The sequence below is a fragment of the Colletotrichum gloeosporioides genome (genome assembly GCF_011800055.1).
Source record: "Colletotrichum gloeosporioides strain Lc1 chromosome Unknown consensus_9, whole genome shotgun sequence".
NCBI classification, from domain to species: Eukaryota; Fungi; Ascomycota; class Sordariomycetes; order Glomerellales; family Glomerellaceae; genus Colletotrichum; species Colletotrichum gloeosporioides.
Window position 1 is genome coordinate 226,776 of NW_025544654.1, and position 25,761 is coordinate 252,536.

The 25,761-nt window shown below is 53.1% G+C and overlaps 5 protein-coding genes and 1 pseudogene across 6 annotated transcripts; 2 read left to right on the forward strand and 4 right to left on the reverse strand.

Moving 5' to 3' along the window:
- Positions 1-203: 203 nt before the first annotated feature.
- On the reverse strand, positions 204-2,711 carry GCG54_00003041 (putative glutamate carboxypeptidase; the record flags this gene model as incomplete). Its single annotated transcript, XM_045403120.1, has 6 exons — positions 204-812; positions 865-1,186; positions 1,228-1,747; positions 1,801-2,006; positions 2,060-2,585; positions 2,708-2,711. The coding sequence occupies 6 exons, from the start codon at positions 2,709-2,711 to the stop codon at positions 204-206; spliced, it is 2,187 nt and encodes a 728-aa protein (XP_045270023.1).
- A 1,811-nt stretch (positions 2,712-4,522) lies between these two features.
- On the reverse strand, positions 4,523-6,336 carry GCG54_00003042 (Cytochrome P450 monooxygenase mpaDE; the record flags this gene model as incomplete). The annotated part of the gene is made up of 6 exons (XM_045403121.1): positions 4,523-4,648; positions 4,710-5,208; positions 5,259-5,384; positions 5,436-5,794; positions 5,851-6,047; positions 6,105-6,336. The coding sequence occupies 6 exons, from the start codon at positions 6,334-6,336 to the stop codon at positions 4,523-4,525; spliced, it is 1,539 nt and encodes a 512-aa protein (XP_045270024.1).
- A 1,926-nt stretch (positions 6,337-8,262) lies between these two features.
- GCG54_00003043 (uncharacterized protein) lies at positions 8,263-10,789 on the forward strand (the record flags this gene model as incomplete). Its single annotated transcript, XM_045403122.1, has 2 exons — positions 8,263-9,089; positions 9,148-10,789. 2 exons carry the CDS (start codon positions 8,263-8,265, stop codon positions 10,787-10,789), a joined length of 2,469 nt encoding a protein of 822 aa, XP_045270025.1.
- A 72-nt stretch (positions 10,790-10,861) lies between these two features.
- GCG54_00003044 lies at positions 10,862-13,864 on the reverse strand (annotated as a pseudogene). Its single transcript has 5 exons — positions 13,752-13,864; positions 12,579-13,673; positions 12,301-12,377; positions 11,195-11,964; positions 10,862-11,138 (listed from the first exon to the last, which is right to left on the reverse strand). Coding segments are annotated over exons 1-5 (2,332 nt in total).
- A 479-nt stretch (positions 13,865-14,343) lies between these two features.
- GCG54_00003045 (Protein RTM1) lies at positions 14,344-15,361 on the reverse strand (the record flags this gene model as incomplete). Its single annotated transcript, XM_045403123.1, has 3 exons — positions 14,344-14,756; positions 14,816-15,067; positions 15,121-15,361. The coding sequence occupies 3 exons, from the start codon at positions 15,359-15,361 to the stop codon at positions 14,344-14,346; spliced, it is 906 nt and encodes a 301-aa protein (XP_045270026.1).
- Positions 15,362-15,823: 462 nt separating this feature from the next.
- Positions 15,824-23,822, forward strand: GCG54_00003046 (Carboxylesterase patB; the record flags this gene model as incomplete). Its single annotated transcript, XM_045403124.1, has 8 exons — positions 15,824-15,985; positions 16,187-16,249; positions 16,316-16,722; positions 16,782-17,062; positions 17,127-17,994; positions 19,542-19,660; positions 20,248-20,483; positions 20,514-23,822. The coding sequence occupies 8 exons, from the start codon at positions 15,824-15,826 to the stop codon at positions 23,820-23,822; spliced, it is 5,445 nt and encodes a 1,814-aa protein (XP_045270027.1).
- Positions 23,823-25,761: the final 1,939 nt, after the last annotated feature.

The window sequence follows — 25,761 nt, forward strand, 5'->3', positions numbered from 1 at the left end:
TCCTCGTTGTCACTATTCGTCCGCGTAGCAAAGCTTATCATGGTTGGTAATAATTATTACGTTTATTGAATGCCGAGCAGCATTATTACGCTGAGGTAAATGAGGGCTTCACAAGTTGGCTTCTCGCCTTTTCTCCAAACCGCCGGGTATTCCAAACTCCTTACCCCTATGCTAGAAGACGAAGCAAAAACCATTCTTGTTTATCACGTTTTGATGATCTCGGCGGCGCGAAGGATACCGCGCGCCGTCTTAGACACCCATTCCTCAGCTACCGTGAGGTTACCATCTCCATACTGCACCCCCTCAGTAATGCCTGGGAACAGGACGGCAGCATACCCGGTATCCAAGCCAGGGGCAGTGACGACATGCTTGAAAAACTCTCGATTGGGCAGGCCTCCCTGGCTGATAAAGCCACGCTGAAAGTCACGGTACTTGTGGTTCACCGTGGTTATGAGATCTGTATCGTTGGTTGTGACTGCAAGTTGCTCCAAGGCCTTGACCTCCTCGGCTCGCTTGGCGAACTCGTCAATGGCGTCCGACAACTCAGACAAGTCGAGCTCCTGGCCCTCAGAAGCGATGAATTCTGTCAAATCTTCGAGGTAAGAGCTCAGTTCTGAGGCGTAGTTCGGCAGGTCAATTGGCAGGACCTCGTCGTCCGCCAAGTGGTAGGCGAGAAGGGCAAGATATTGGCCGATTGCCGCATGAACCAGGAAGCCAGGATCGCCAAATTTGGACATCCAAGCGTAGCTGTCATAGTTAGAATGATAATGCCAAATTGGATCTGTTGCGCCGCCGCCGGAACCAACGTCTAGCTGTTGCGGTGTCAGTAAGGTATTGTGACACCCGTGAGCCGGCACCACTTACCGAACTGATGCCTCTGTGTAGGAAGGCAGTGTAGTCACTGCCACTTCCCAGTGGCTCTACAAGACCGCCGGACGCTTCTTCCCACGCGTCGTAAAGACTGATGTTGAAACCGCCAAAGTTGGGGTAGATGACCTTCTTAAAGGTATCAGTGGCAAGTGTATGCAACTCGGGCGTAGCTGCTAGATTAGGGCGAGGACCCGAAACGGCAACGTCGATATTCAGGTACGCGACGGCACTCTCGGTCAGCCAGTTGACGTTGTCCTCGACCCATTCCGTGCTGCCGATGAGGCCGTACTCCTCAGCATCCCAAGAAGCGATGACACTAAGCAAAGTTAGAGAAAGCGCCGACGTAGGCAGAAAGACACTTGCATGTTTCTCCTCGGGACCCAGCCCTTGGAGCGCAAGACTCCAATCGCCTTGGTGAATTCGACGAGGATAGCGGAGCCAGAGTTGGGGTCTCCGTTGCCACCGATCATCCAGGTATCGCGGTGGTTTCCAATGACGATGGTTTCATCGGGGTTGGTGCCGTTGATGTGGCCAATGACATTCCAAATTGGAGTTATTTTTCCTTCCATCAAGTTGTCAAGGTGTAGCGTGACGCCAGGAGCGGGACCAGTGCTATAATCTGCATCCAAGCTTCCCGCCCAAATTGTACGGTTGACTTCGTTCGAAGTGGATCCGAATCCGTTTAAAGCCTGCAGCAGAGGCTCGGCGGAGGCATAGGAGATGGGGATGGAGGGAATCTTGGGGGTGACGGGAGACATGTCAGCGCGGTCAACTCCCTCGTGAGATGCGTAGCCCGGCGTGGTCGGATCGCCGGGGTTCGTGGAAAGGAATAGAACGGAACCCTTCTGAACGGCGCTTGGGTTTCTGGCAGGACCATCTGCAAAGCCAATCGTCAGTACCTTTTCGACGACGCGTTCGAGGTTGCCATACTGGGATACGACTCATAGCCATTGGCGACGGTAATGTTCCCATCGTCGGCTGGATCTGTGAAGATTACAGCGCCAATCATGCCATGATCCTGCGCATTTTTGACCTTTAGGCCTCGGAAGAGTCCGCCGTACCTGGCCAGCGCAATTTTGCCTTCGAGTTCAACACCGAGCTCGACGAGGCGGTCGAAGTCGGCTTGAGAACCTCGTCTTCGCCGAAAGTCAGCACAGCTCCATGATGCCTCAAATGGCGAACTACTGACCCAACATAGACATATTCGCCAGTAACATCTCCAGACGCAGAATACCCATGGAAAGTAGGCTGATTGTCGGGTCTGCCCGTCACATCGTCCTCTTCCAGGACGTCCTCGTCGAGCCTGACATCTTCCGTCGAGCCATTGGCGTATGTAATCTGCAGCGAAGCATGCACCGGGTAGCTCAGGTAGACGTGGTATTCGTTGAGATGCGCGTCGAAGCCGTTCTTGTTCCACTGCTCAGCGGTCCACTCGGCGGCTTCTTTGCCGAGACCCGCGAGCTTGACTTGGTGGCCGTAGTAGTCGGACCACTCGTCAATGGTGACGTTGTCGAACGCATTTACTAGAATGGTCTCTTCTTCTGTCAAGACCGGTGGCCATTGGTCGTCCGCGCGCTTGGTGATCCGCCTGCGATGGGTGTGTCGCTGTTCGAGAAGTAGGTCGCGCTGGCAGGCTAAGACCACAGCGGCGGATGCCAGGGCTATTGAAATTTGACTGCGCATGTTGGGCAGTTGTAGCACAAGCTCGGTTGAGACTCAATTGCAAGAGCACCAGAAGTGATCGTCTAGGCGTCGACCGGAGGGGCAGATGGAGGGGGAGTAGCTTTTATAGCTATTTAGATCGACAGACAAGAGGGGCATGCATGTCTGGGCATACCCATTGCAGATTGATAATGGGCTTGTGGACGGGCCATCTGGGTGCCCTATTGATGTGATGTCGAGCTTGCCTGGGCGTATGCCACCGTCCACAAACAGCCAGTAAGACCGGTGATGCCATTGCTCCACGCCGTTGGCAAATGCTGGGTAAGAATACTTGGTACCTTGCTAGCAAGTGGCGCCAGCCAAAAGCTACACAGTATTTTACATGCACGATCATGGTGTCTATCGGGGTAAGAACACGGATTGCAGGTTCATCTGCATGTCTTTCGCAGTCAACAAACAAGACGGAAGTCGTCATTCTGCCTAAAAAGTCTCGGCATTTGGAGAACGGTACAGGAAGCTAGCGATGTTCATGCAGACAGGCGTGGAGCTTTCCAATGTTTCGGGCGACGTGAACAAGAAAGTAGGCAGTGATACGGCGTGGGAAAACGGCTTGCAGTGCTCGGAACGCTTGGAAGAGCGGTCGACCTGCCTTGTTCGTGCTAGAAGATGCATGTTGCCAAGAGCCTCTGGCGGGGTAGCTCCGTTCATCGAGGATAAGCTGATGGCACACAAGGACTTTTGGTGCAAGACGTGGACGTTGACCCCTCCCCCGCCATCCAATGCCGTATATCTGTGTACCCCAACCCCGCGATGCCTCTGGGTCGGTATTGCTCGGGTTGCCCACCGCGGTGCATAATTCCTTTCACATCATCATTCCACGCGTTCCGGTGACGAGGCATCGGCGAGGGAATTCGTCATGCACTTCAGGCCTGTCAAAATCGGCTTGGCGACACTACGCAATTCTCAATGAGTCTTTCGACGCCGAGTTTCCTTCCCAGATCATTGGCTGGAGTACCGAAGATGGCGTGGTTGCTGTCCGAACTGTCCACTTGGAGGAGGTCGCAATAATTCCATCAGCTTACACATTAAGCATCTTTGCTCGATTTAGACTCAACAGCAGGCCTAGACAATCTTGCATACAGTCGTACGCAAAGCAGACTCCGCATGATGTTTGGGAGCAGACAGTCACTGCTTATCTCTTGGTGTATCAGTCGGAGCGTTGGATACAGGTTCAAGCCGAGGCCGCTTCTTCGCACCTTGCAGCCGAACTGCTTAGATCCACCACCTAAGATAGTCTCCAGTGGTTCCAGGCTCCGGCGGTCTGAGGCCTTCAAAATCCAGTAACTTCGGGCCCTGTCCCCGCTCCGTTCCAGGCTCCGGGGCCACCCCGCCCACCTGACGCCAATATTTCGGCCTACTCTCCCGGCACATCAGAGCCACGAGCCCGCACCAAGGACACACGGACCCCGAACAAGGCCCACACCGGCTCGGAACCAGCCCGGAGCTCCGCGCCGACCACGTCGACCGAGTGGGACCCGAAACGCCGTGGCCCACACCAACATGAAAAATTTTCATCACGCGCGCGCTTCTTGAGCAACTTCCGCGCCGTGCCATCCAACAATCAAGGCAGATGTTCCCATCTGCCCGGCTAGCTCAATCGGTAGAGCGTGAGACTCTTAATCTCAAGGTTGTGGGTTCGACCCCCACGTCGGGCTCAATTCCCGTCAGCGATTGACATCGTTATCTTTTGCTTTTTTGATATGCTGCTACAGTGACACCTGTAACTTCTTTCGACCAGCTTGTCTTCTGTTTTTGCACATCTCGTGAGCAATTAGTTCCGACTTAAGACATTAGGTGCTAGGTATGATGTGATATTATAACTAGATTACATCTGGCCATGAGCCCTTTTCTCCAAGGCCTGTGACTTGTGAGAGGATCTTATACTTCGCATCTCTGCCTCTCGCATCGCCATTTCTATCGCTATGATTGACTAAGGATCGGTATCAAGTCGTCGAGTAACACGTAGCCAAAAGTCCGTCGTAACCCAAAACGCCGCATCGTAAAGGTTCAGCGGCTCTTGAGGCTTGACCACCGCGAAGTCGAACCTCCGAAGTAACTATGTGACCAAGTTAGTTCAATTGAATATTCTCCCGAGACGACGGACACAATGTTTTCACCTCGACAAAGATCTTGTTCAGCTCCATATACGCAATGGTCTTACCAAGACATTGAAACCGTCCATAACCGAAGGCGAGTTCGACGACGTCGCCCATTTCCTTGAACCGTTCCTCATCGGCAGCGGCCTCAAGCCATCTTTCCGGGCGGAACACGTCCGCGTCAATGCCAAAGGTCTCCTTGGACCTCATCAACTTCTGAACGTTGACGCCTAATTGCGTTCCTTCTGGGAGGAAGTAACCGCAGAGTTCAGCCCCGCCTTTCGCGACCTGCTTGTAGTTGAGACCCGTTGAAGGAGGGTACATGCGGATACCTTCTTTAATCACAGCTTGAAGATAGGGCAAATCGCGGGCCTCGATGTCGGTGATGGGCGAGCTGATCCGGCCCTGGGCAATTGCTGTGTCGATCTCGCGGCGGAGTCCGTTTAGGGTGGCGGGGGTGTTGAGGAGGCAGAGCATGGTCATGCGAATAGCTGTGGCGGTTGAATCTGAGCCGGCGATGCTGCTCATGGTATCAGTGAACTGTTCTGCTTGTGCAAGTGGTTGCCATACAACTCAAGAAAGATCTCCGCCAGGAGCTCTTTGTATGTGACACCATTACGTAGGTGATGTCGGACCATGGTCCCTTTTGAGTCTTCTTCAGATTCAATTTTCTTGTCAGCCAATCGCTGAGCAACACTTGACAACAATTAGCACAGCTCTTTTGAAGCCCAAAAGGGGATACCATACTGCATTAGCTTGCCAAACCCATACTCATCACTGGAAAATGGCAGCAACTTGCTGAATGGCCAGCGCTGCATCATGATGCCTACATGCGGAATGTTCAGCATGAGTGCAAGTGCTGGAAAGACCTGATCGTTCGTCGAAACATAACCCCAGAGGTCCTCATCGTTTGCTAGGAAGCCCAGCGCCTCGCCGAATGAGAGCTGACCGATGACGTCCAGCGCAAAGTACTGGGACTTGTGGGAGAATTCTATCGGCCGGTAGTCGGTGGCCGTGGAGACGTATTTTGATTCGACGAGGTCAACGAATTGGGTAACCATCTTGTCCACCCCAGACTCGAAACCACCGTTGTCTCGACCGGCATACTGCAGCCATAATCAGTGTACTGTCATGTTAAATTTGGAGGTACGATTGGACGAACGCCTTCACTCAGCTTCGCCCTCAACTCTTTCCGTTGCTCATCATCTCTCATTGAGAACAGGCTGTGCTGGTCCGGGACCACTTTGGCCAGCTCATACCACGGTCCCTTTGTGAAGTCTGAGCGGACTGCCGAGATTTTGCGGTAGGTATCTGCATCTCCGAAAAGGACCTCGTTGGGGCCAACGCGAACCAGAGGACCTACGCAAACGCGGTGTCAACAAGGCTTTCCACAAGTGGCCATGATCTTTGTCGTACCATGCTTGTCACCCAGCTCCTTCAACATGAAGCTCAACTTCCCTCCCCGAGTCATGAGCTGCATCGGCAAAATCGAAATCGCATTGAGCGTCGGGCCTGGAATGTGCCTCAGGCGATACCATGTTCTGAAATACCACACCGCCAACAGGACCAGCGCACCCGCAACGGCGACCGCTGACGGCGCCATCGAAACGAAGCCCTTAAAGGCTCCAAAGACATCGTGACCCGGCATTTTGGGCCCGGCCGAGGATGGAAGCACGTCACTTCTGCTGTAAAACAAAACGTTAAATCGAACAGAGAGAAGGGGATCCTAAGGACAGGGAGAACGCCCTAGCTAAAAAGCTTCGGCAAATTTGGCAGCCTGTCTCTAACGCGACATCACCACTGTGCGGGGTTGACCCCCATTCCGGCGGGAGACCCGTGTGTCGCTACCGGCTGGGTCTGCCATGTTTGCTGGTGAGCGCTAGACACGGTTCACACGGCCATTGAGTCGATGGTGATTGGCAGATAACGGCTTCTGGGCGATGGCACGGCACTTACAGACTTTGTCGAATGGAGTGGCCGTGTTGGTTGAGCCCTGCAGGTTTGCGTGGAACCGGGACCGAAGACTGGGTGATTGTTACAGGGATTCGGATGTCTTCAGCAGCTGTACAGCTTGTGTTGGTGAATTGAGCAAACAAAATGACGTATTGTTACCAAACACGTTGAATGGCGGATGATCATCATAAGCGCTCTTTACAGATTCTTTGTTCGGACGTCGATCCTTGGAGCTGCGTTTTCGTGACATGCTAGGCGGATGGAGACTCGATCTGAAGAGGGGAGAGTATTCCTTGCGTCGGTTCATCTTTGCTATCAATTGAAGCAAGCTGAGACGTTTTGACCGGCTCTTCTCTTATCAGGCAAGGGGCCACAGCAGAAAGCCAAGGTTAACAAGCGACCATCCTAATAGCCTTTCAAGTTGCCGGGGTAGCGTGGCACGGCGCAGTCTCGGAGGCCGCTCCGTAACCGCGGGACGTCCCAACGGCGGCACGGAGGCAATTTGATGTGCCCTGCCCTCTCCCGTCATCCCGTTCGGCTGAACGTGCCGCGCAGTCAGCCGACCTATCTCACCTGCATCGATATTTCTGCTTGTACAGCCTGAAGCGAGGAATCCTTCGTCCAACATCTCTCCACGAACGCCACGCGATTGGCTCCAGCTAGACGATTCAGCTAGGCGAAGCTTTCCCGAAAACAGACCTCCAGCCACGTCTTAGCGCGTCCACGCTGTCAGCAAAAATGGGCGCAATGATGGGCCCCCTCTCACCCTCTCAGTCTCCGCCTGTGAACCAAAGTTGCGGGAAAAATAGGGGCTGGACTCCCGGAGACCAGGGTTCACGTTAAGTTTTTATTTTGCCTTAATTATTTATTTGACGGGGAGGGAGCTCTCATCCCTGCTGTACATAATGATCCACAGGTCCCTGAAAAAAGAAAGAACATCGTGACTCTGCCAGTCTTTTTTCTCTTCTGTGTAGCAACCATTTGGGCATGTCTCCGTCATCTAATCGCCGATCACCGTTCCACGGACCGGAGCACACGGCGTTCAGCTGCTCTCCCAGATTTTGAACCAGCCGCAGTGAAGCTTGTTCGAGCCAAGACCACGGTCGGAGCCCGAGTCAAACACACTCAAAGAAGTGAGGCCTCTTCCCATCCCGCCGCACCGAACCGCGTCTGCACCGAATCCGGGGCCGCTGGTTGGCATTTTACGTTGATTCAGCCCCCCAATACAAACCAAAAACCAAAGTACACCACAACACCGCCACGATTTCCAGGACTGAGTCTAGGCCCTCAGATTCGACCAGGCCCCGAATCCCAGCCGCGTGGACAGCTGTGGGAACTGTGGCATTCTCTCGTTGCCTGGTAGCACATGCAAGGGCGTGTCTTACCTTGAAAAGGGAAAGATTCCAGCAGATCAGCTCCATCTCGCATCCTGCCCGCCCACCCCCTCCAAATCCAAACAAGACGTTGCCGCTCGGCACATCCTACCCAGCGCCAACAGAAGCTGCACCAGCGCAGCTAGCGCGATCCTCCGTCTCATTTGGATCTCCAGCTTGTGAGAGAGGCGGGTGTGGCCCTTGGCAGCCCCTCCTCCTTTGCCTCTGGGCAGCTTTGTCTTCCTTCAATGTCATCACAGGAGACCACGGAGATGGGATGGCAACAACAGCAAAGACGAGCCTCGTCCATCCCACAAAGACCCGTCCCCGCGACGAAGGACTCCGACACCGACATTCATGACACGACGAACGCAGCGACGGGAGGCCCGATGGACACGCATGGCATCGACCTGAGCTCGCTAAGCGGATCGGCGCACTACGGCGCCGATCCACTGATTCGAGGCCAAGAAACTCACGACGACCTCGCACACCATCACGACCAACGCCAAGATGCGAGTGCGGCGCTGCTTCACAACGCCCAGGAGCCTGGGTATGATGGTTTTGGGTTCGCAGGGGCACAACACCAACAGCAACAACAGCAATACCAACAGCAACAACATGCCTATCACCAGCAGCAAATGCCTCCACAGCCGCCTCCTTACGTCGCAGCGAATTATCTAGGACCCCCGAATGAGTCAGTGAGATCTTTTCGCGTGCGAAAGCCGACGTGTGGCTTCTGGCACTCATCATGGAACATGTACCTTTGGCTTGTAGTGGGCATCTGCTTCGCAGTCGGCCATCACGCGTTCTATGCGTCTCTTGACGGCCACCCCGCGGATGACCAGGTGCGGATGCTTCGGTACGGGACGATCCTGGCTTTCATGGCCAAAGCAAGTTTGGGCGCTGCCGTGATATCGGCGTTTCAACAACGCATTTGGGCCACGGTGAGATCGAGAATACTGAGCATCGCCGCGCTCGATTCAATGTTCGCGGCCACTGAGAACCTCATCGCGTTCTTGAACTGGGAATTTCTCAAGGGCGCCAAGGCTACGGCTGCCCTTGCGCTCTTCGTCTGGTGAGATCCATACCCAACGGCGCCACTCTCATGTCATGGGTTGCTAACTTTTATGAAGGCTCTCCCCGTTGGTGGTCATTCTCACGGCCAACACGCTTCTTGTGCAACCTGAAGTCACGATCCAGAATGCCACGTGCCCTGGCGTCCGCAGCTTGAACTTCGCCATGGAAGAGACTGCTGACTGGCGCAAGCCTGTCCGCATCGACGGCCTCTACGAGATGCCGCTGTCATTCTGGAACACCACTAAGCCGTCTGACGAGGATCCTCCGGGATGGTTTGACTACTACACCGGGCCTAGCCCCAACTTTCAACAGACCGCGACCCTCGGCGCTTACTTTCAGGAAGTTGTATCGAGGAAGAACGCATCGGTTGAGGTTTGCAGCAAGGGTTGGAACTGCACCTTTGAAATTCAGTTCATCGCCCCTGGCTACAAGTGCACAGAGCTGGCGAGCGGGGTTGGCTCGAAACCTACGAATCTCACCCAACAGTCAGGTCAAGCGACGTCGCCTTTCAGCACCGACATCCTCCTTCCCAACGGAACCTTTGCCTACTACGCATTCACTAGTGGTGGTGAGTACTCAACGACACAGATGAAAGACGTCGACATTGGCGGTATCCCGAAGATGGAACCGCCATACCCGGAGCACATGGGAGCCTTCCGGACAGAGCCGATCATCTGGATCGGCCATGTGGTAAAGGGAAACACATCTTCGGGCGGAACCGACGTCGACTTCACTCCCAAGATCTTCGCATGTGAGCATTACGAGACCGACTACACAGCCGTCTTCAACTATACAGACGCAACGCAGTCAGCCTACATGAAGAAGACCAAGTTCCTCCGCCCAATCATCAACACAACATACATCCCCCATCTCGACGCAGACGACGGCACAGCGGACAACGTGACTGCCACCCCTACATCAAACTACATCCTCCCAACCGATGTCTCGAACTACCGTCGCACGGCAGCATACCACTCCCTCGGCTTCATGCTGCGCAAGTTCCTCAACGGCACCGTCCAGACCGACAAAGCGCTCGTCAACCCCGTAACCAACACCGACGCGATCCAGACCAAGCTCCTCGACCCGCGCAACAACTACTTCCCCCACGAGAACCTCATGGAGATGGTGCAAGGGTTCTACGAGGACCTCATCCTGTCCATCTTCTCCATGCCCCAGTTCGTTCCGGTCGTCTGGGCGGCCCAGCCCACCGAGATGACGGGACAGCTCCTCGAGGGTGGCGGCCCCGGCAATAGGTCCGCATACATGTACGGCTGCCAGCGCTCGCGGATGGCAAACTTGTACAGCTACCACGCGCGCGACCTGTGGATCGTCTACGCGATTGCGATATTCCTCGCCATGTCGTGTGTGGCGGCGGGCGCGCTGGCGATTCGGGAGAACGGCGGGGTGCTACGCAATACGCGCTTCTCGAGCATCGTAGCTGCTACGCGAGGACCTGCGCTGGAGAAGGTGAAGTGGGAAGGTCCCGATCGGGATCGCGGCGATGTACCGAAGGATGTGAAGGAATTGAAGATTGGGTACGGCGTTATGAATCAAAATGTTATGAGCCCCCTGGGCACGGATGGAAGATACCCCCAGCAGAGCAGTCCGATTTGGTCGCCGAACGAGGTCAGGTGCGGGTTCGGGTTGGAAGGAGATGTCAATCAGAATAAGAGGGAGGGGTCACTATTTCACAGGTAGCAAGCGATAGCATTTGGTAATACGAGATTCAATTCTGTGATTCTTGTTGAGTATTCAGGGCTGATGAACATCCTAGTGTAAAACGAGGTCGTCCATGGGACAGCCCTTATCAACAGACTGACTTCTCGTCTTCTCCGTAATGATCTTGCGCGTCAACTCCATCAACTGATCCGCTAGCTTCTCATCCTGCGCCAGCTTATTGCCTGGCTCAGGAATCGCAGGTGGGCAAATATACTGGCCAGATTCCTTGATCGCCGTAGCTGCAAACACAGCAGAGACGGCTCCTTCCCACTGACTCTTCTTAAATGGCTCCATACCGACAGCCATCGCATAGCCTCCCAAAGGGTATCTGTCACAGTCAGATGCTGCACTGGACGACTGAAGTGGGTGGGGGGGTGTACTCACGGTTCGAAGATATCCTCCTTGCTCATCTTGGTGCTCACAAATCCAGGGTGCGTCGCATTCATCAGCACATTTGGGTGCCCGTTCTGCGTCACCTTCCTCGCAAAGTACCGCGCGTACAAAATATTCGCAAGCTTGCTCCGTCCATACTGCCCATTAGGACCCAGATCCTTATTGAGCTCCTCCAAGCTTTCAAACTTGACATCGCTCGGCGTCGCCTGATGCGCGTTGCTCGCCTGGTTGACGATGCGCACCACATTCCCCTTCTCCGCCGTCTCCTTGATCAGCGGTAGCAGGTGACTCGTCAACACCACATGGCCCATGTGGTTCAGGGCCATGTGCCTGTCCACGCCGTAGTCCGTCAGCTCGAAGCTCATGATACCGCGGCCGGCGTTATTGACGAGGATGTCGAGGCGGTCGGCGTCGTTCTTGATCGCCTCCGCGACCTCCTTGACGCGCTTCCAGTCCGACATGTCGCACTGGAACCATTTGGTCCGGTTCGCCTTCTCGGTGCCGAGGTCCTTGGCGATGGCATCCTGGGCCCCCTCCACGACGTCCTTGGAGACGGAAAGGATGTACAGCTTGGCGATGTTGTGCTTCAGGAGGGTGTGCGTGACGCCGTACCCAATGCCCTCGCTGCCGCCCGTCACCACGGCAATCTTTGATGTGAGGTCAGGGCAGTCTTCGAGGTTGAACTGGTGAGAGCCGAGGCTCGCGGCGGTGCTGCCGCCGAAGTTTTCGGCGATGGTGTTCTACAAAGGTGTTAGGACTGGCTTGCAGATGCAGCGATCTTGTTACCTTGATGGTCTCCATTACGGGAATATTCACGGGACGAGTATAGTGTAGTGATCTGGTAGGTGTTACAATTTTGCAAACTCTTATTGATGCAGGCGAAGGATGAAGCGGCGCCGTTGAGGTTCTTGAAGGTAATAAGTCTATCAACTTATTCCGCCTCAAGACGCTGATTGGAATTCGCACAGAGCTCATTGGTAGACGGTTATGCTGAATGATTTCATCCCAGCACGAAATAATTGGCTTGGTCCTCTGTTCAATTGCTTATATGGGAAGGCGCTGAGCCGCATGAATCATTATCGATGTCACTGTCTTACCCGGCTCGCCCAGAAATGGCGGTTCTGTCGATGACGCGCTCATGTCAAGTCCGTCGGGCGCGTCGCACAGAGCGATGCTGAGACACCATTTCCCCCGCGTGCTAAGCCCTACAGCGAAAACATGGCGTTTTTGTTCTGCTAGTGGCATCCGATGGTGCCTTTAAATGTGTCGTCAGACGTACGTCGGTCATTCAACAATCTTCCGCCCGGGGCAGGACCTCCGTAGGTAGTTTCGTTCGTGAAACCCGGTGCATCGGGGCGCACTGAAGCTTTATCACGGTGGCGGAAACCATCCTATCCTTTCCATCGGCCATCGAATCCAGAGTCGCGTCGCCGGCACCAGAGCGTAGTAAATCCCGGCTATCAAGTGATCTGGCCAGCCTTTGATCATCCAGACGCCATCAATCTGCTTGATCAACACTGCGAAATATGCATAGAACACCAGCGCCAGATTCTCCCGCGCCTGGAGTCGCGTGACGAAGTTCTCTGAGACGTGGTAAAGCCAGGCAAAAACCACCTGCGAGTTTGCTCCTCCGACCGTATCGCTGTTCCCGAACACGGCTGCGAACCCAGCGCGAAGGCGGTGGAGAGCGTCTTGGTACACTGCCTTCTCTTCTTCGCCAGACACTTCATTCATCATAATCTGGCGGAGATTTCTTAACGCCGTCCCCCAAGACGTCACGGGCTCGACCCGAGGCAGCGTTTCGAGGTCCAGCTTGGCGATGCCGTACATGAAAGCCAGCGGCCTGGCGCGCTCCGTCATGCCAAAGAGGACAGACGCCTCGGCGACCGTTCTTAGCCCGCGGAAGAAGATGGGCCATTCCATCTCCGCGTCGTCGGTGAATAGCAAGAAGTTGCCCGGCTGAGGACCCAGGGCGAACGTCTGGAGGCATGAGAGCATGGCGAAGACGAATAGCGGATCGCAGGATTCTGCGTCTATTGCAGCAAGCCGTGGGGTCGCAAGACGGACCGCGGCTTGCCAATGGGCTGTGGCCTTGGTTTTGTACCAACCCGAGGCCTCACTGGTGTTTGGCGTGAGGAAGTTCATGTGCAAGCCACCGATTGCAAGGATCGCTCGCAGGAGAAACCGTTGGGAAAAGGACATCTGGGCAACTGTGATACTCCAAAATTGCTGAACATGTGGAGTTGGGCCGAAGGTCATGGACGTGACGGAGCAGAAGTGGTGGAAAAGTTGTAGGTCCTGAACATCTAGAGTGAAGCCAGATTCATTGCACTCCTCCATAGTCTGACTGTCAGGCAGACTCTCAAAGACAGTAGCTTGAGCTGCATTCTCTGGCGTTGACACAGGTGACGGACTCGTGTTCAGGCTGCACCATAGCGACCTCTTGACGCAGTTGGTGCAGCTCGGTTTTCTTTCATCGCACTATGATTGAATCAGTTCACGAGTTCCCGCCCCATCTCGTCAAGAAGAGGTCTTTTCTCAAGCTCACCTTGATTCTGCGTCGCTTGCAAAAGCTACACCCACCACGTGATTTCTGGTGAGACCGTCGATGCCTTTGCTCCCCATGGACGCGCCATTATCGTCACTCTTCGTCCTGGTCATTCCGTTAATCTGAAGATGTTTCGCTCAGGTCGGCTGCAAAGATCTAGAGGGAGCAGAAGCACGACCGCTTAGGAGTCGCGGCATTGCCATCGCAGCATGTTGCTGTTGTTAGAGCCATGTAGGGGGCAGACCGAATTCTTGTAGGCTCTCAGGGCACTATTCGCAGTGACAGATTTGCCTCGCCAAGGCACTAAATGTTTGCGAGTTGGGCAAAGAACCCGTGTTTGTGGGTATCGACAAGGATGTAACAGTGGCTGAGCCGCCCACTGAGAGCTGCAGCCAGCTTCACCCGTTGACGAGAGGAGTTCTGTACGAGAATTGAATGTTGTTGGCGACAACTTTGTGAGATGAGAAACGACAGAAAATCTATAAGCTATGGAAATCGAAATGATGCCGCCACATCCAGTCCCGAGGCATATCACGAATCAGAGCCAATGCCGCCAGACACCATTGTTGTCTGGTATTGACAAACGGCTCGTTCAACTGGCAGTGCTCGTCAATGGATAGCCAAACGGCGCGGTTTTCTTCATCTTGTAAGGATGGCACCAGTTGAACCAAAGCAACGCCAGCAAGATCGGGGTCGCATCGAAGATGTACGGCAGATATTCATGCTTCATCAAGGAAGAGTCCTGGCCGCCAGAGTGCTCAGCGATCCGAAAGATATTGCGAATAGTGACCATTACCATGACGCCGTAGAGGGTCATCAGCCAGCGGATCTCTTGCGAGACACCTGCAGCAGTGAAGGTCTTACAGATGCGCCGGTGGAAGACTCCCGCAACGATAGTGAAGAGAATGCCAAAGGCGACTTGTACTACTAAACCGGCGAGAACAATGTGTCGGCCTGCTTTCTTTGACGACTCCGCCGCGGTTGGTTTCGAGACCATGCTTCCTCCTGTATAAGTCAGACATATGTATCATGAGATGGATCTCCTCGCCAGAACTTTTACTGACCATATGATTGTATCAAGAAAGATGCCACATCGCCAGCCACGAAGATGCGGGTTATCCAGCGCGGGGAGAAGATAGAATACGAGTCGCCTTCGGAGAGGCGAATGATTTTCTCGAGCAGCATATAGACTGAGGCTGCAATGACGGCTGGTGCAACGAGAATAAGGACCGAGTGAACAATGAAAGGAGGCAGAATCCAGCAGCCAAAGTCTTCGCTCGCGGAGAGACATCGCATGATGTAGCCTATTGCCTCAACTAAGTGGCTATAGTCAGTATAGTCCAAGTTTGGCTCATAAAACTGGACTTACAAAAAGCTCCGACGACCAAGGGCATCATGCACCACGTCTTGAAGTAAACTGCCTGGCCAAGGTGAAGAAAAGTAGATAAGCCAAACGCGGAAGCGAAGAAGGCAGCTGCAGCCATTGACGGCTCGTACGCAAACAGAGATTGGTATCTGCAGTCTGACATGGTCGGAATTATGGACTTGGGCTGCTTTTGCTGTAGTCGAGATGAACTAGATCTAGTGAAAGGCTGAAAAACGAGAGGCATGAGATATTTTAGCTATTTATCGTTATTCATTATTAGCCTTTCAGGTTCTCATTGTAATTGATACGCACTTCGAAGTCGAATACGCCTTCACCTGTGGAAACATGTGCTGCCGGTCTGTGAAAGGATGCGAGTTTCTATTTGTAGATTCCGCCAAGTCGGCCCCATAACCTATCAACAGACCGATTGGCCTTCGGTACGTTTTACTGATTGGAATAGATGACAGCCTAGACAAATGCCCTAAATGTTCTAAGGAGGACAAGCTTAGATCAACCCAATGTAGCAAGCTGAAGGCAACGGCGAACAGCGGCCCCAGGCTCCACCATATTATTACCTGTAGTGGAACTCATCCCGTTCTTCGCTGTTGGAATTGAGCTTGGGTCATTTCGTTCATTAGAGAAAAAAACAAGCGTAAGGGCTCTTTACGTTCTGAATACGCTCTTGAATACGCTCCCCGCAACCCCGATGAGGAAGTCGGCCGTTGAATACGCTTTGAATACGCCCTATGGGGCAACCGCCAAGTACCGCAATCTATCGAGCTGCGGGTTGGTGATATTGGAGCAGCAACCTTATGGACTGGCAGCTCATGACATCGCACCCGACCGGGGTGCTTCTGCGTGGACGGCTGTTCGTTCTAGTCAAAGATGCCGGGCTCTGAATCCAAAACATATAAAAGACTCTAGATCATCACAACTTGTTTCCGACCTGTTCCAAATGACTTACGATTGAATCGGCTATTGTCCTGTGTCTTATCAATCCTCTTTTGCGACAATATTCTTTTTACCGTTCGTTTGCGGCTTTCTTGCTGCTCTGCCTACGCCATCTCAGGCGTCCAGCAGCCAGGCAACTGTTGACCTCGGTTATGAAGTCCACCAGGCTATCTCCTTCAACGTATGGCTTGCCACACACCTCACACGATTTTTATCTACCGACAGGACTCTACTAAGACTGGCATAGGAGACCACTGGCATCCTCAACTTCACCAATATCCGCTATGCCCAGGCTCCCATAGGTTCTCTCCGCTTTCGCGCACCGCAGCCTTCGACTGGACGCAATCCCGAAATCCAACTTGGCGAGCAAGGTCGCATTTGCCCACAGGCAATGCCTGAGTGGTTCGATATCACGCAACAATTCGTTTCAGCATACGCCGCAGGCAACCAGTCAACTTTCAACTATACCAATGCCGAAGAAATAGCGCGTACCATCCGGGAACAGAGGGAGTGGCCCGCTCCGTGGGCTAACCCAAACAACCACACGACTGAGGATTGCCTCTTCCTGGATGTTGTTGTTCCCAAGAAAGTGTTCGACAGCGCCAAGAATGGTACGTCTGCGACTGGGTACAAAGGGGTGCCTGTTCTAGTATGGTGAGTATGCGTAAAAAATTGAAAACTATCTGAGCAACGAATCTAATGAAAGCTTTCAGGATTCACGGAGGCGCATACGCTATTGGGAATAAGATATACGACAACAGTGCCGACCCGACCGGCCTCATTCGATCTAGTCAGGCCGACTGCAGTCCCGGCATTATCTACGTGAGCATGAACTACCGACTAGGAGCACTTGGATGGCTTGCTGGGCCATCATTGCAAGCTTCTGGTGGAGTGTCAAACGCTGGTCTCCAGGACCAGAGGCTCGCCCTGGAATGGGTCCAAAAACATATCCACTTGTTTGGAGGGGACCCTGAGCAGGTGACCGTCATGGGAGGTTGGTGACTTCATCGAAGACGACTGCTGGGGGAATTCGTTCGGATGCTGACCGTGAGCCACAGGATCTGCGGGAGGAGGAAGCATCTTGCATCATATCACGGCATACGGAGGGTTGAAACCTGCCCCTTTTGCGAGGGCAATTCCCCTGTCGGCCGGTTGGATCCCCGTCACCTCTCAGTATGAGCAAGAGAACTCCACGAACAGTTTCCTGCAATTTCTCAACGTCAGTACTGTTGAGGAGGCACAGAATTCATCAACGGAGGAAGTCATCTTGGCCAACGCTAAGGCAGTCGGTTCGTCCAAATGGATTTCAACAACCTTTGGTCCTGTCATTGACGGAGGTCTCGTGCCGGCATTGCCCGGAATTTCTCTGCTCAAGGGCGAGTTTGATCACAACGTCTCAATTATGACGGGCCACGCCGCCAACGAGGGCGCAAACTTCTCCCCACCCTTCGTCGAAACCAACGACCAAATGGCCGCGATGCTCCGCGATGCATGGCCCAAGATAGAGGAGCCTGCCGTCAGCTACATTGTCGACGAACTCTACCCGGAACCGGGTGTCAATCGCACCATGCTCTATGTTGCCGAGTTGGGGTTCGCATGCAACGTCAACTATCTGGCTCGGGCATTTGGGAACAAGACCTACAACTACGAGTTCCGAGTACACCCAGGTGTTCATGGTTCTGACTTCCCTTACGCTTTCTACAATGGTCCAGATGAGGTGGAAGGAGGTATTTATGTCGGCAGTCTTGGGCCTGTCATTGTCAATGTCGCTCGTACGCTGCAGGGCTACATTGTCAACTTCGTTAAGTCCGGTAACCCCAACGGGGTTGGCCTCCCCGAGTTCCCAGTCTCGGGCGCTAACGCAGGAATGCTGGCATTCAACAACAGCGGCGTCAGTGTTGTTGGCGACACGACGGCTAACGAAAGGTGCTTGTGGCTCCAGAAGGCACTCTACGCTTAAATGTCAACGCGCCTGTAAACGCACCTCGACATTCACTTGGATGGTCTATGAGTCCCTGTGTCTTGGCTTCATGCTCTTGTTTCATTTGCTTCGCCTTCAATCTTTTTTCGTGGCCATCTTCCCCTACATTTCTTTTCACAGCCATGTTCACCATGGGATCAACAGCATCTTCAATCATTATCATCAATCTTTCTTCCCTTCTAACTTTTCTTCTTCGCAGTTTGCCGCCTGGAGGCGCACCTTATTAACTACTATATAACTCTGATAGGGAAATATATAGAGGGTTATAGCGTAACCTCTATAGCTAACCTATAGGGTATATAAAGGGGATTTTTAAGTTACCTAGCTAAGTAGAAGTAGCCCCCTATTACACTATAGCCTAAATTTAAAACCCTCTAAGATAAATCTTATATATACCTCCTACCTAATTAATATAGCCTTTATTACTAGTAATATTAAATATTTAAAAAAAACTAGTTTACTATATATTTAATAATAACTTAGTTATATCCTTATAGCTAAGAATAATAATATAATATCTCTATACCTCCTTATAATATATATTAAGCTCTTAGAAAACCCTTAGAACTAAGTTCTCTATTAAGTTAAGTAGAGATTTAAAAAGATCACTAAGAACCTAAAGGATAAGAATAATATAAGGGAGATTAATAGGATATTTAATAAGAAGTATAGTAAATAGCTCTAAGAGCTAATCGCTATTATTACCCTTATCTAAGTTATAATATAGTGGTTAAGGAGACTAGCCTAGGTTGGGGTGGAGGAAAAAAAGGGTCCTTATGTTCCCTTTAGTTATATAAGTATTCACAAAAGAATTATTCACAAAATGTCATTATCATCAATATAGCCATGCAAAGCAATCATCTTCGTCGGCGAAATCTTCTGTGTATAATCATGGTATACTTTGCTACTCGGACGAATGATGGCGAAAATGGCGACGAGAACGTATTCCAGTATGGGGAGTACCCCCTGTGAATTGAAAGTACCTCAGCAACGCATTTGTAGCGCATTCAATACAATCCTTGAACGCTCCTTAACGTAGTACTTCGTTAAAAGGCTGTCTTTCTTTTGTGCTCACTTAAGTCTGTGAAAAATATTCTTCTGTCTTGAAAATCACGAGGCGATTCAGGTAAAGGATGTAGCAATCTTTCGAGGATCATATTGTACGCTATTCGGCATAAGATCTACGATAATATTAACCTTATGATGTGTCGCCCCAGCGTATGAAACGCAGCGTAGGATGTAGTTTCACTGGTGATGGCCGAGCCTTGATATTCTTATCAAAATTGAGATGAAAAGAGAGCGCCATCTGGCAACTTATGCTTGAAACCTCTTGCCATCCCCAGAAGGGTAGATGCGACGATAATGACAGAACGTGAACCGATGTGGAAATGGAGATGGCGTTGCGTGAATAACGAGTGCACTTCCTTCATGCCTGAGACATTGAAGTTTCAGCGCGCTCTTCTTCGCCTATAATATATGGCGAGTGATGTAGAGGCTTGGCTACGGTGATCCTATTCGCTATACTCGCCGCCACCCAACGCCAGGCTTCACTCTCCCTCCCGTGCCCTTCTACGATACCCTCACTACCTGTCCGATGTGTGGCTTGGCACTGTGAGTATAGAGGGCATTCCCTTACTCTCATGTCTCAGGCGCCAAGGGGATGGGCTCAGCCAAAAAGCCTAACATTCGGAGTTGACCAGGAACAAGCCTAGGGGGAAGATAAATGTCTCACGATGGCGTAACGTCTCAGCCTCCTATGTGTAAGACTGTTCATGAGACCTCACTCTCTGCAAATACTTCAGTTGCTGCTGGATTTTGGTCTGAATTTTCTGCATTTCCACCTTCGGGGCTGGATCTCAAAATGACGATCCTGCATACCAATAGCATCTGCCGGAATTCGCATGCATCTGTTCATTTGAATAATTGTTTGCCTGTTCTATGCATATTTGCGAGTATCTGACGTGCCAAGAGTTGAATTCCATGGAAGAGAGAAGAGAATGCCAAGGGCGAAATAGGACCATCTTTGTAGACCAAGACTCTTCAGCGGTCTCAAAATTGGACGTTGAACGTGACGGCGACTGTCGGGAGTAGACGTATAGATAATTGATGGACGTAAACCCAATTATCTTCTAGTGTTTGCTCACACACGACAGATTTTCAAAGACGACACCCTTTTCAACTCGCTTGCTCGCGCCGAGCCTGCTCCCACACTCTTTTGCCCACGCTCTTTTACACCGCCAAGATGAAGTTGGCTTCAAGCCCTATCGGCCTCACGTTGTTGGCGATATCAACGATCTGCGTCCAAACCGCCTGGGCTCAATGCTTTGGTAGCGACACGTTGTGTGCTGTTCGAAATGGGGCCACGCCATACTGCGTCAACAACAATTGCGTTGCATGCCGTACCAGCCAGAACTGTCGAGTTCCAGGTGACACTGTAGGCACCCAAAACTAAGTCTGCGACCAGAACACTTGTCGTGCATGCACCGCCAACACCGAATGCTCCACTGATGGATCTAAAGTCTGTTCCCTTGCTGGAATCTGCGCACCGCCTTGTACCAGTGACACTCAATGTGCCGGCGGTGCCAACGGACAACCGGTACAGGGTGGCGGCTCGATCTGCCGCGACGGACGCTGTTCTCCTTGCACCTCGAACTCCGACTGCAACACCTCAACTGCCGGCCCCACCTGCGACACTGCTTCCGGCCGATGTGGTCTTTGCAATACAATCGCCGGGAATGCTGGCTGTACTGGCTCACCGGGTCTTCCGGTCTGCAACCAAAACACCGGCCAGTGCGGTCCTTGTACTTCGGCCGCAGATTGTGCCGGCTCGTCAATCGGTCCAAACTGCAACGCTGGCACCGGTGCTTGTTTCCGTTGCACGAGTGGCACCGATTGTGCTAATTCACCTACCGGTCCGGTCTGCGGATTCGATGGCACTTGTCAGCCTTGCAACAGCAACGGTGCTTGTACCAACTCACCAAACGGTCCGACCTGTGTCGTTCGCACCGGTCTTTGTGGCCGGTGTACCAGCAATGCTGATTGTACCGGCAACCAGTCGGGCACTACATGCTCCGGTGGGAATTGTGGCTTTGCTTGCACCAGCAACCAACAGTGTGCTGCTCTTGCTCCCGCTGCCGGTCCGGCCTGCGATACTGACAATGGCCTTTGTCGGGCTTGTACTCAGAACTCTGAATGCGTTGGTAACCCTACCGGCACAATCTGCGGCAAAGCTGGTGATCCGGTCGGAGTCGTCGTTGGTCAATGTAATCAAGAATGTTGCCAGGAAGGCCTTGGTCAATGTGACAACAACCCAATGGGACCTTACTGCGCCAAGAACGCTGCTGGTTCTTTTGAATGCGGTCCAGCTCCCGCGGGTCCAGCTCCCCCGACAACGACATCGACAACTGGAACCACAACTGCAGCCTCCACCAGCTCATCAACCGCCGTATCAACGAGTCAAGCAGCTGCTGGTTCTTCTACAATATCGACGAACCCGGCTGCTGCCTCGTCCTCATCCTCTCAACCATCAACAATTCCAGCAGCCTCCACAGGCCCTGCAGCCGGTACTTCGGGTAGCACTTCAACAGGCCAAGCTGTTGGCAGCAGCTCTTCAACTACTCTGTTTCCTTCCAACAGTGGCGTTGCATCCACATTGGCTCCAGTTGCATCTAGCTCAGTCGGCTCTTCGTCGCTGGCCAACTCGATCCCTCCCGGTTCTTCTTCCCCAGCCAATTCAGTTTCTCCCGGCTCTTCATCTTCGGCCAATCCCATTCCACCTGGTTCTTCTTCCCCGGCAAACTCAGTCTCCCCCGGTTCTTCATCTTCAGCCAACCCAGTCCCTCCCGGCTCCTCATCTGCAGCCAACCCAGTCCCTTCCGGTTCTTCAAATAACCCAGGTCCTACTGGGTCTTCGTCCATGGCCAACTCAGCCGTTCCCAGTGGCTCTTCAACCCCGACGGGCTCTACTCCGACAGACACGTCCGAGTTCACTTTCACGCTCGGCGAACCCACCGACACTTCCACTGACGCTTCCACCGCCACGTCTGACCCAGTCCTTCCCAGTGACTCTGCAACCCTAACTGACTCTAGCTCTACCGGCTCGTCTGAGTTCACGCTCACATCCACGTCCGGCGAATCCACTGCCACTGCCACTGCTACTTCCACCGCCACACCCAACCCCCCTATTCTCACTGTCGAAGGCAACACCTTAAGCAATCTCGGCTGCTTCGGATCTCCGTCTGGCTACCCAGGCTTCAACCTGACGCTGACCTCCGCGCTGATGACTCTTGAGCTCTGCGCTGCTACTTGTCCCACCACCATACAGTACGCAGGTGTCGTAGGAACCGACTGCTACTGCGGAAACGTCGTCGACAGCACCAACGAGGTCAGTGTTCCCGAGACCCAGTGCGACACTCCCTGCCCTGGCAACCCCGACCAGCGCTGCGGTCATGCCGTTACTCCCTCCGGGTCTCGTCATAAGCGTCAGCTTCTATCGGTTGAGATCCGCCTGACCATCTTCGCCCGTGTCGTTGGCGGCATCTCCAGCACTAGCTCTGGCGCCTCTGGTACTGCTACCATCTCTGGATCTAGCACCGCTGGTGTCAATGCAAGCACCGTTACCGCCACCTTCACAACCACAGCCGTCATTACTGTCGGAACCGCTGTCGTCAGCGGTGTTCAGACTATCACGACCACATACTGCCCGTTGTGCCAGGACTGTAGCGGCCCCTTCTGCTACAAGCCAAGCCCTTGCGTTAGTGGCATGTGTTTCGGCCAGCCCTGCATCGATGGTGACTGCTGGAAGAGGTTCATCTCTTACGGCGGCTACTGTGGTTATGACTCTGGTTGCTCTGGTTCTCAATGCCAGCGTCGTCTTGTCTGCTACGAAGGCGTCTGGTTCCCAGACGTCTGTGACGGATACGACTGCGGGCGCAAGATTGTCTGCACTAACGGCCAGTGCGAGTACGCTACTCCGGGAAGCAAGCATTATGATGAGGTAGTTGTCTGTTACGGAAACAACTGCGAGGTCCAAAAGTGCAGCGGAGACGCCTGCAACCAGAAGTACGTCTGCAAAGATGGCTCCTGCGGGTTCCAGTCTGGCTCTGCATCTGAGGCCGGTCAGAAGTACGTCTGGAATGGCAGCACCGGCAACTACACTCTCGACGAGGGTTGCAAGAGCAATTGCCGTCAGCCTCTGGCCCCCGTCCCTGTTGGTCCCTCTCCGGGGCCCGGTGGTGCTCCTTCTCAACCTACTGCCGGTGGTGCGGCTCAGCCAGGTCAATCTGGTGTTCCTCAACCCGGTCAGCCTGGTTCTCCCCAGCCTCCCGCTAGTGGGCTTCCTCAGCCTTCCACCGGCAATACTCCTACCGGAGGCGCCCCTGCCGGAGATGCCTCGACTGAAGGTGCTCCGGCTGGGAGTGCTCCGGCTGGAAGTGCTCCGGCCGGTGGTCCTAATGCTCAGCCTCCTTCAGATGCCGGTGGTGCTTCCCAGCCTCAGTCCCCCCCTGGTGGTTCTCCTCAGTCGCCCTCTGGTGCCGGTGGTGCTCCCCAGCCCCAGCCTTCCGTTGGTGGTGCGCCCCTTGCCGGCGGTGCTCCTCACTCTCCTCCGTCCGGCGCCGGGGGTGCTTCTCAACCTCAGCCCCCCGCCGGTGGTGCCTCCGCAGGAGTTACGCCCGTCAGCCCTTCTGTGGTGACCACTGCTACGGCTGGCAAGCTTGTTGCTGGCTTTGGTGCCCTTGTTATGGGTGTGCTCGTTCATGCCATCATCTTTTGAGAGGGCTACCTTTCCTTTTGCTTAGACACATCCAGTTCCCTTTCTACTTCAAGGGTTGAATACTGCTTAATGTACTAGAAGCTTTCACGACGATTGAGATCTAGAGGCATCGAGTCGATCGTGAAGCTACTGGAAACTAATAGGGGTTGGTTAATTCGATTGTACCTCCTCTTTGTAAATATGCGCAGTCATTAGTTGTGATACAGATTCAGTTTATCTGATTCGAGCCTTCAACACCAGCACAATCTGAAATCCATCCGAATGATTCATAAGACGGCAGGTTTTGGTCCTCCGGCCCCACGTAGTGAATCATTTGTCTTGCACTTCGTTATTTGATCATTCTCACATTGATCAAGGCATTCTTCAACCAATTCTGTCAATGTAGCCCATAGAGGGCAACACTTCTCGTCCCAATTGTCACTTGTCACAGCGTCTTGCGAAATCTTCAAAGCTCTCGGCGGGGCCGAGTTTGATGTTGATGGGGACTCCGCGGAGATGTATTTACCGAGAGCGGTCCACTTGGAGTTCACAGGGCCATCAGGGTCTTCAGAGCCAACTTGGTCAGAGCGTTCAGGGGCTGCCGCCAACCAGTCGAAGTGCAAATTATGAACTCGAAGCAGTAATTTCTTCTTAATAACATGTGCCTGGAAGTGTCTTATTGTGAAAGAGATGAGGGTCTGTGTCTGAGGGAGTGGTTCCATTTGTTCGACAAAAGCGCGGGATGGTCGGATAATTGATTCCACACTTGAGCAAGTGTTGAGCAAGTGATGCCTCTTCTTCTGAACAATGCTTTTTCACTCCGAATCATTGACTCAGACGGTCTCCGCTGTGATGGCAGATGATTCATCAGGAAGGCAACATTTTGCATCATCTCGAGTAAGTTGACAGAGGCTTACGGCAATGGCCCTCGGTTTTCGCAACAGCAGTCGATAGTTGGCTCCAACTCGACGATCAGCTTGGCATCAAGACTGACGGCTACAAACGCCAAGTCTTGTTCGGGTTGGTGTCACTGCAATTCAATGTAGCCCAATGCAGGACACCACCTGCATCCGATGTGTAGCAACGCCTTCATCTCACAAATCGAGGACGGCGCTAGCCTTGGAAAACGGGTGGCACGGCCTCCAACAGCACCAGGCCCAGACTTCAGGCGATCCGCCGACTCCAAACCAAGTCCAAGCTCATGATGACGAGCGAAGGACCTGTACTTGATCGCCAATTCTTGCCTGTTGAACAGACTTTACTGCCCAGGCGACACGAGGGTCGCAATCGCAACTTCAAAGTCAAAGACCAAGCAACCAGTTGCTCTGGACTTATCTGCTCAACGTACAAGTAGGAAGTTTGCATGTTGTGTATTTCTCGGTTAGATGCCAACGGCGTCGGTGCGACGTGCACAGGGGTGAACCGTGTTCCATGTGGTGGTAAACGCCACGCCGCGCCTCAAAGCTTGTGGCCGGTAGCGTGACATTTTGATAGTTACAAAGTTTACGCCCAGGTTAATTGACATCAGAATCAACTGATGTGAGTTTGATAGATCAACAATAATGGTACTGATCTTCTGCCAAGTGAATATCAGACGTCTTCATCGTGCTGAGGGCGTGCAGCTCGGAATTGGCGGGTCATTTTGCACTCGACCGTCAATCGCACTCGGAGTGTTTCCAAACTGATGCCCCGCGGCGGAAGGTGACCTTTGTCATGCCCCCTCGGAGAAGCGAGCCGGAAACATGACTCATCTATGGGCGATTCTTTCCTCGATGAAATACCACACGCCGATCTCCCGAGATTTGAGAAAGTAAAGAGTCCAGCACGGAGGTCCGGAAAGTTGGCGTCGATGGCAAAGCGGGAGCTAGATGTGAAAACATCAAAAAGTAGGTCTCCCGCAGGCATGGGAAACCGAACGAATCCCGCAACACGGCCGAGTCTAGTTTAGACGCGCCAGCAC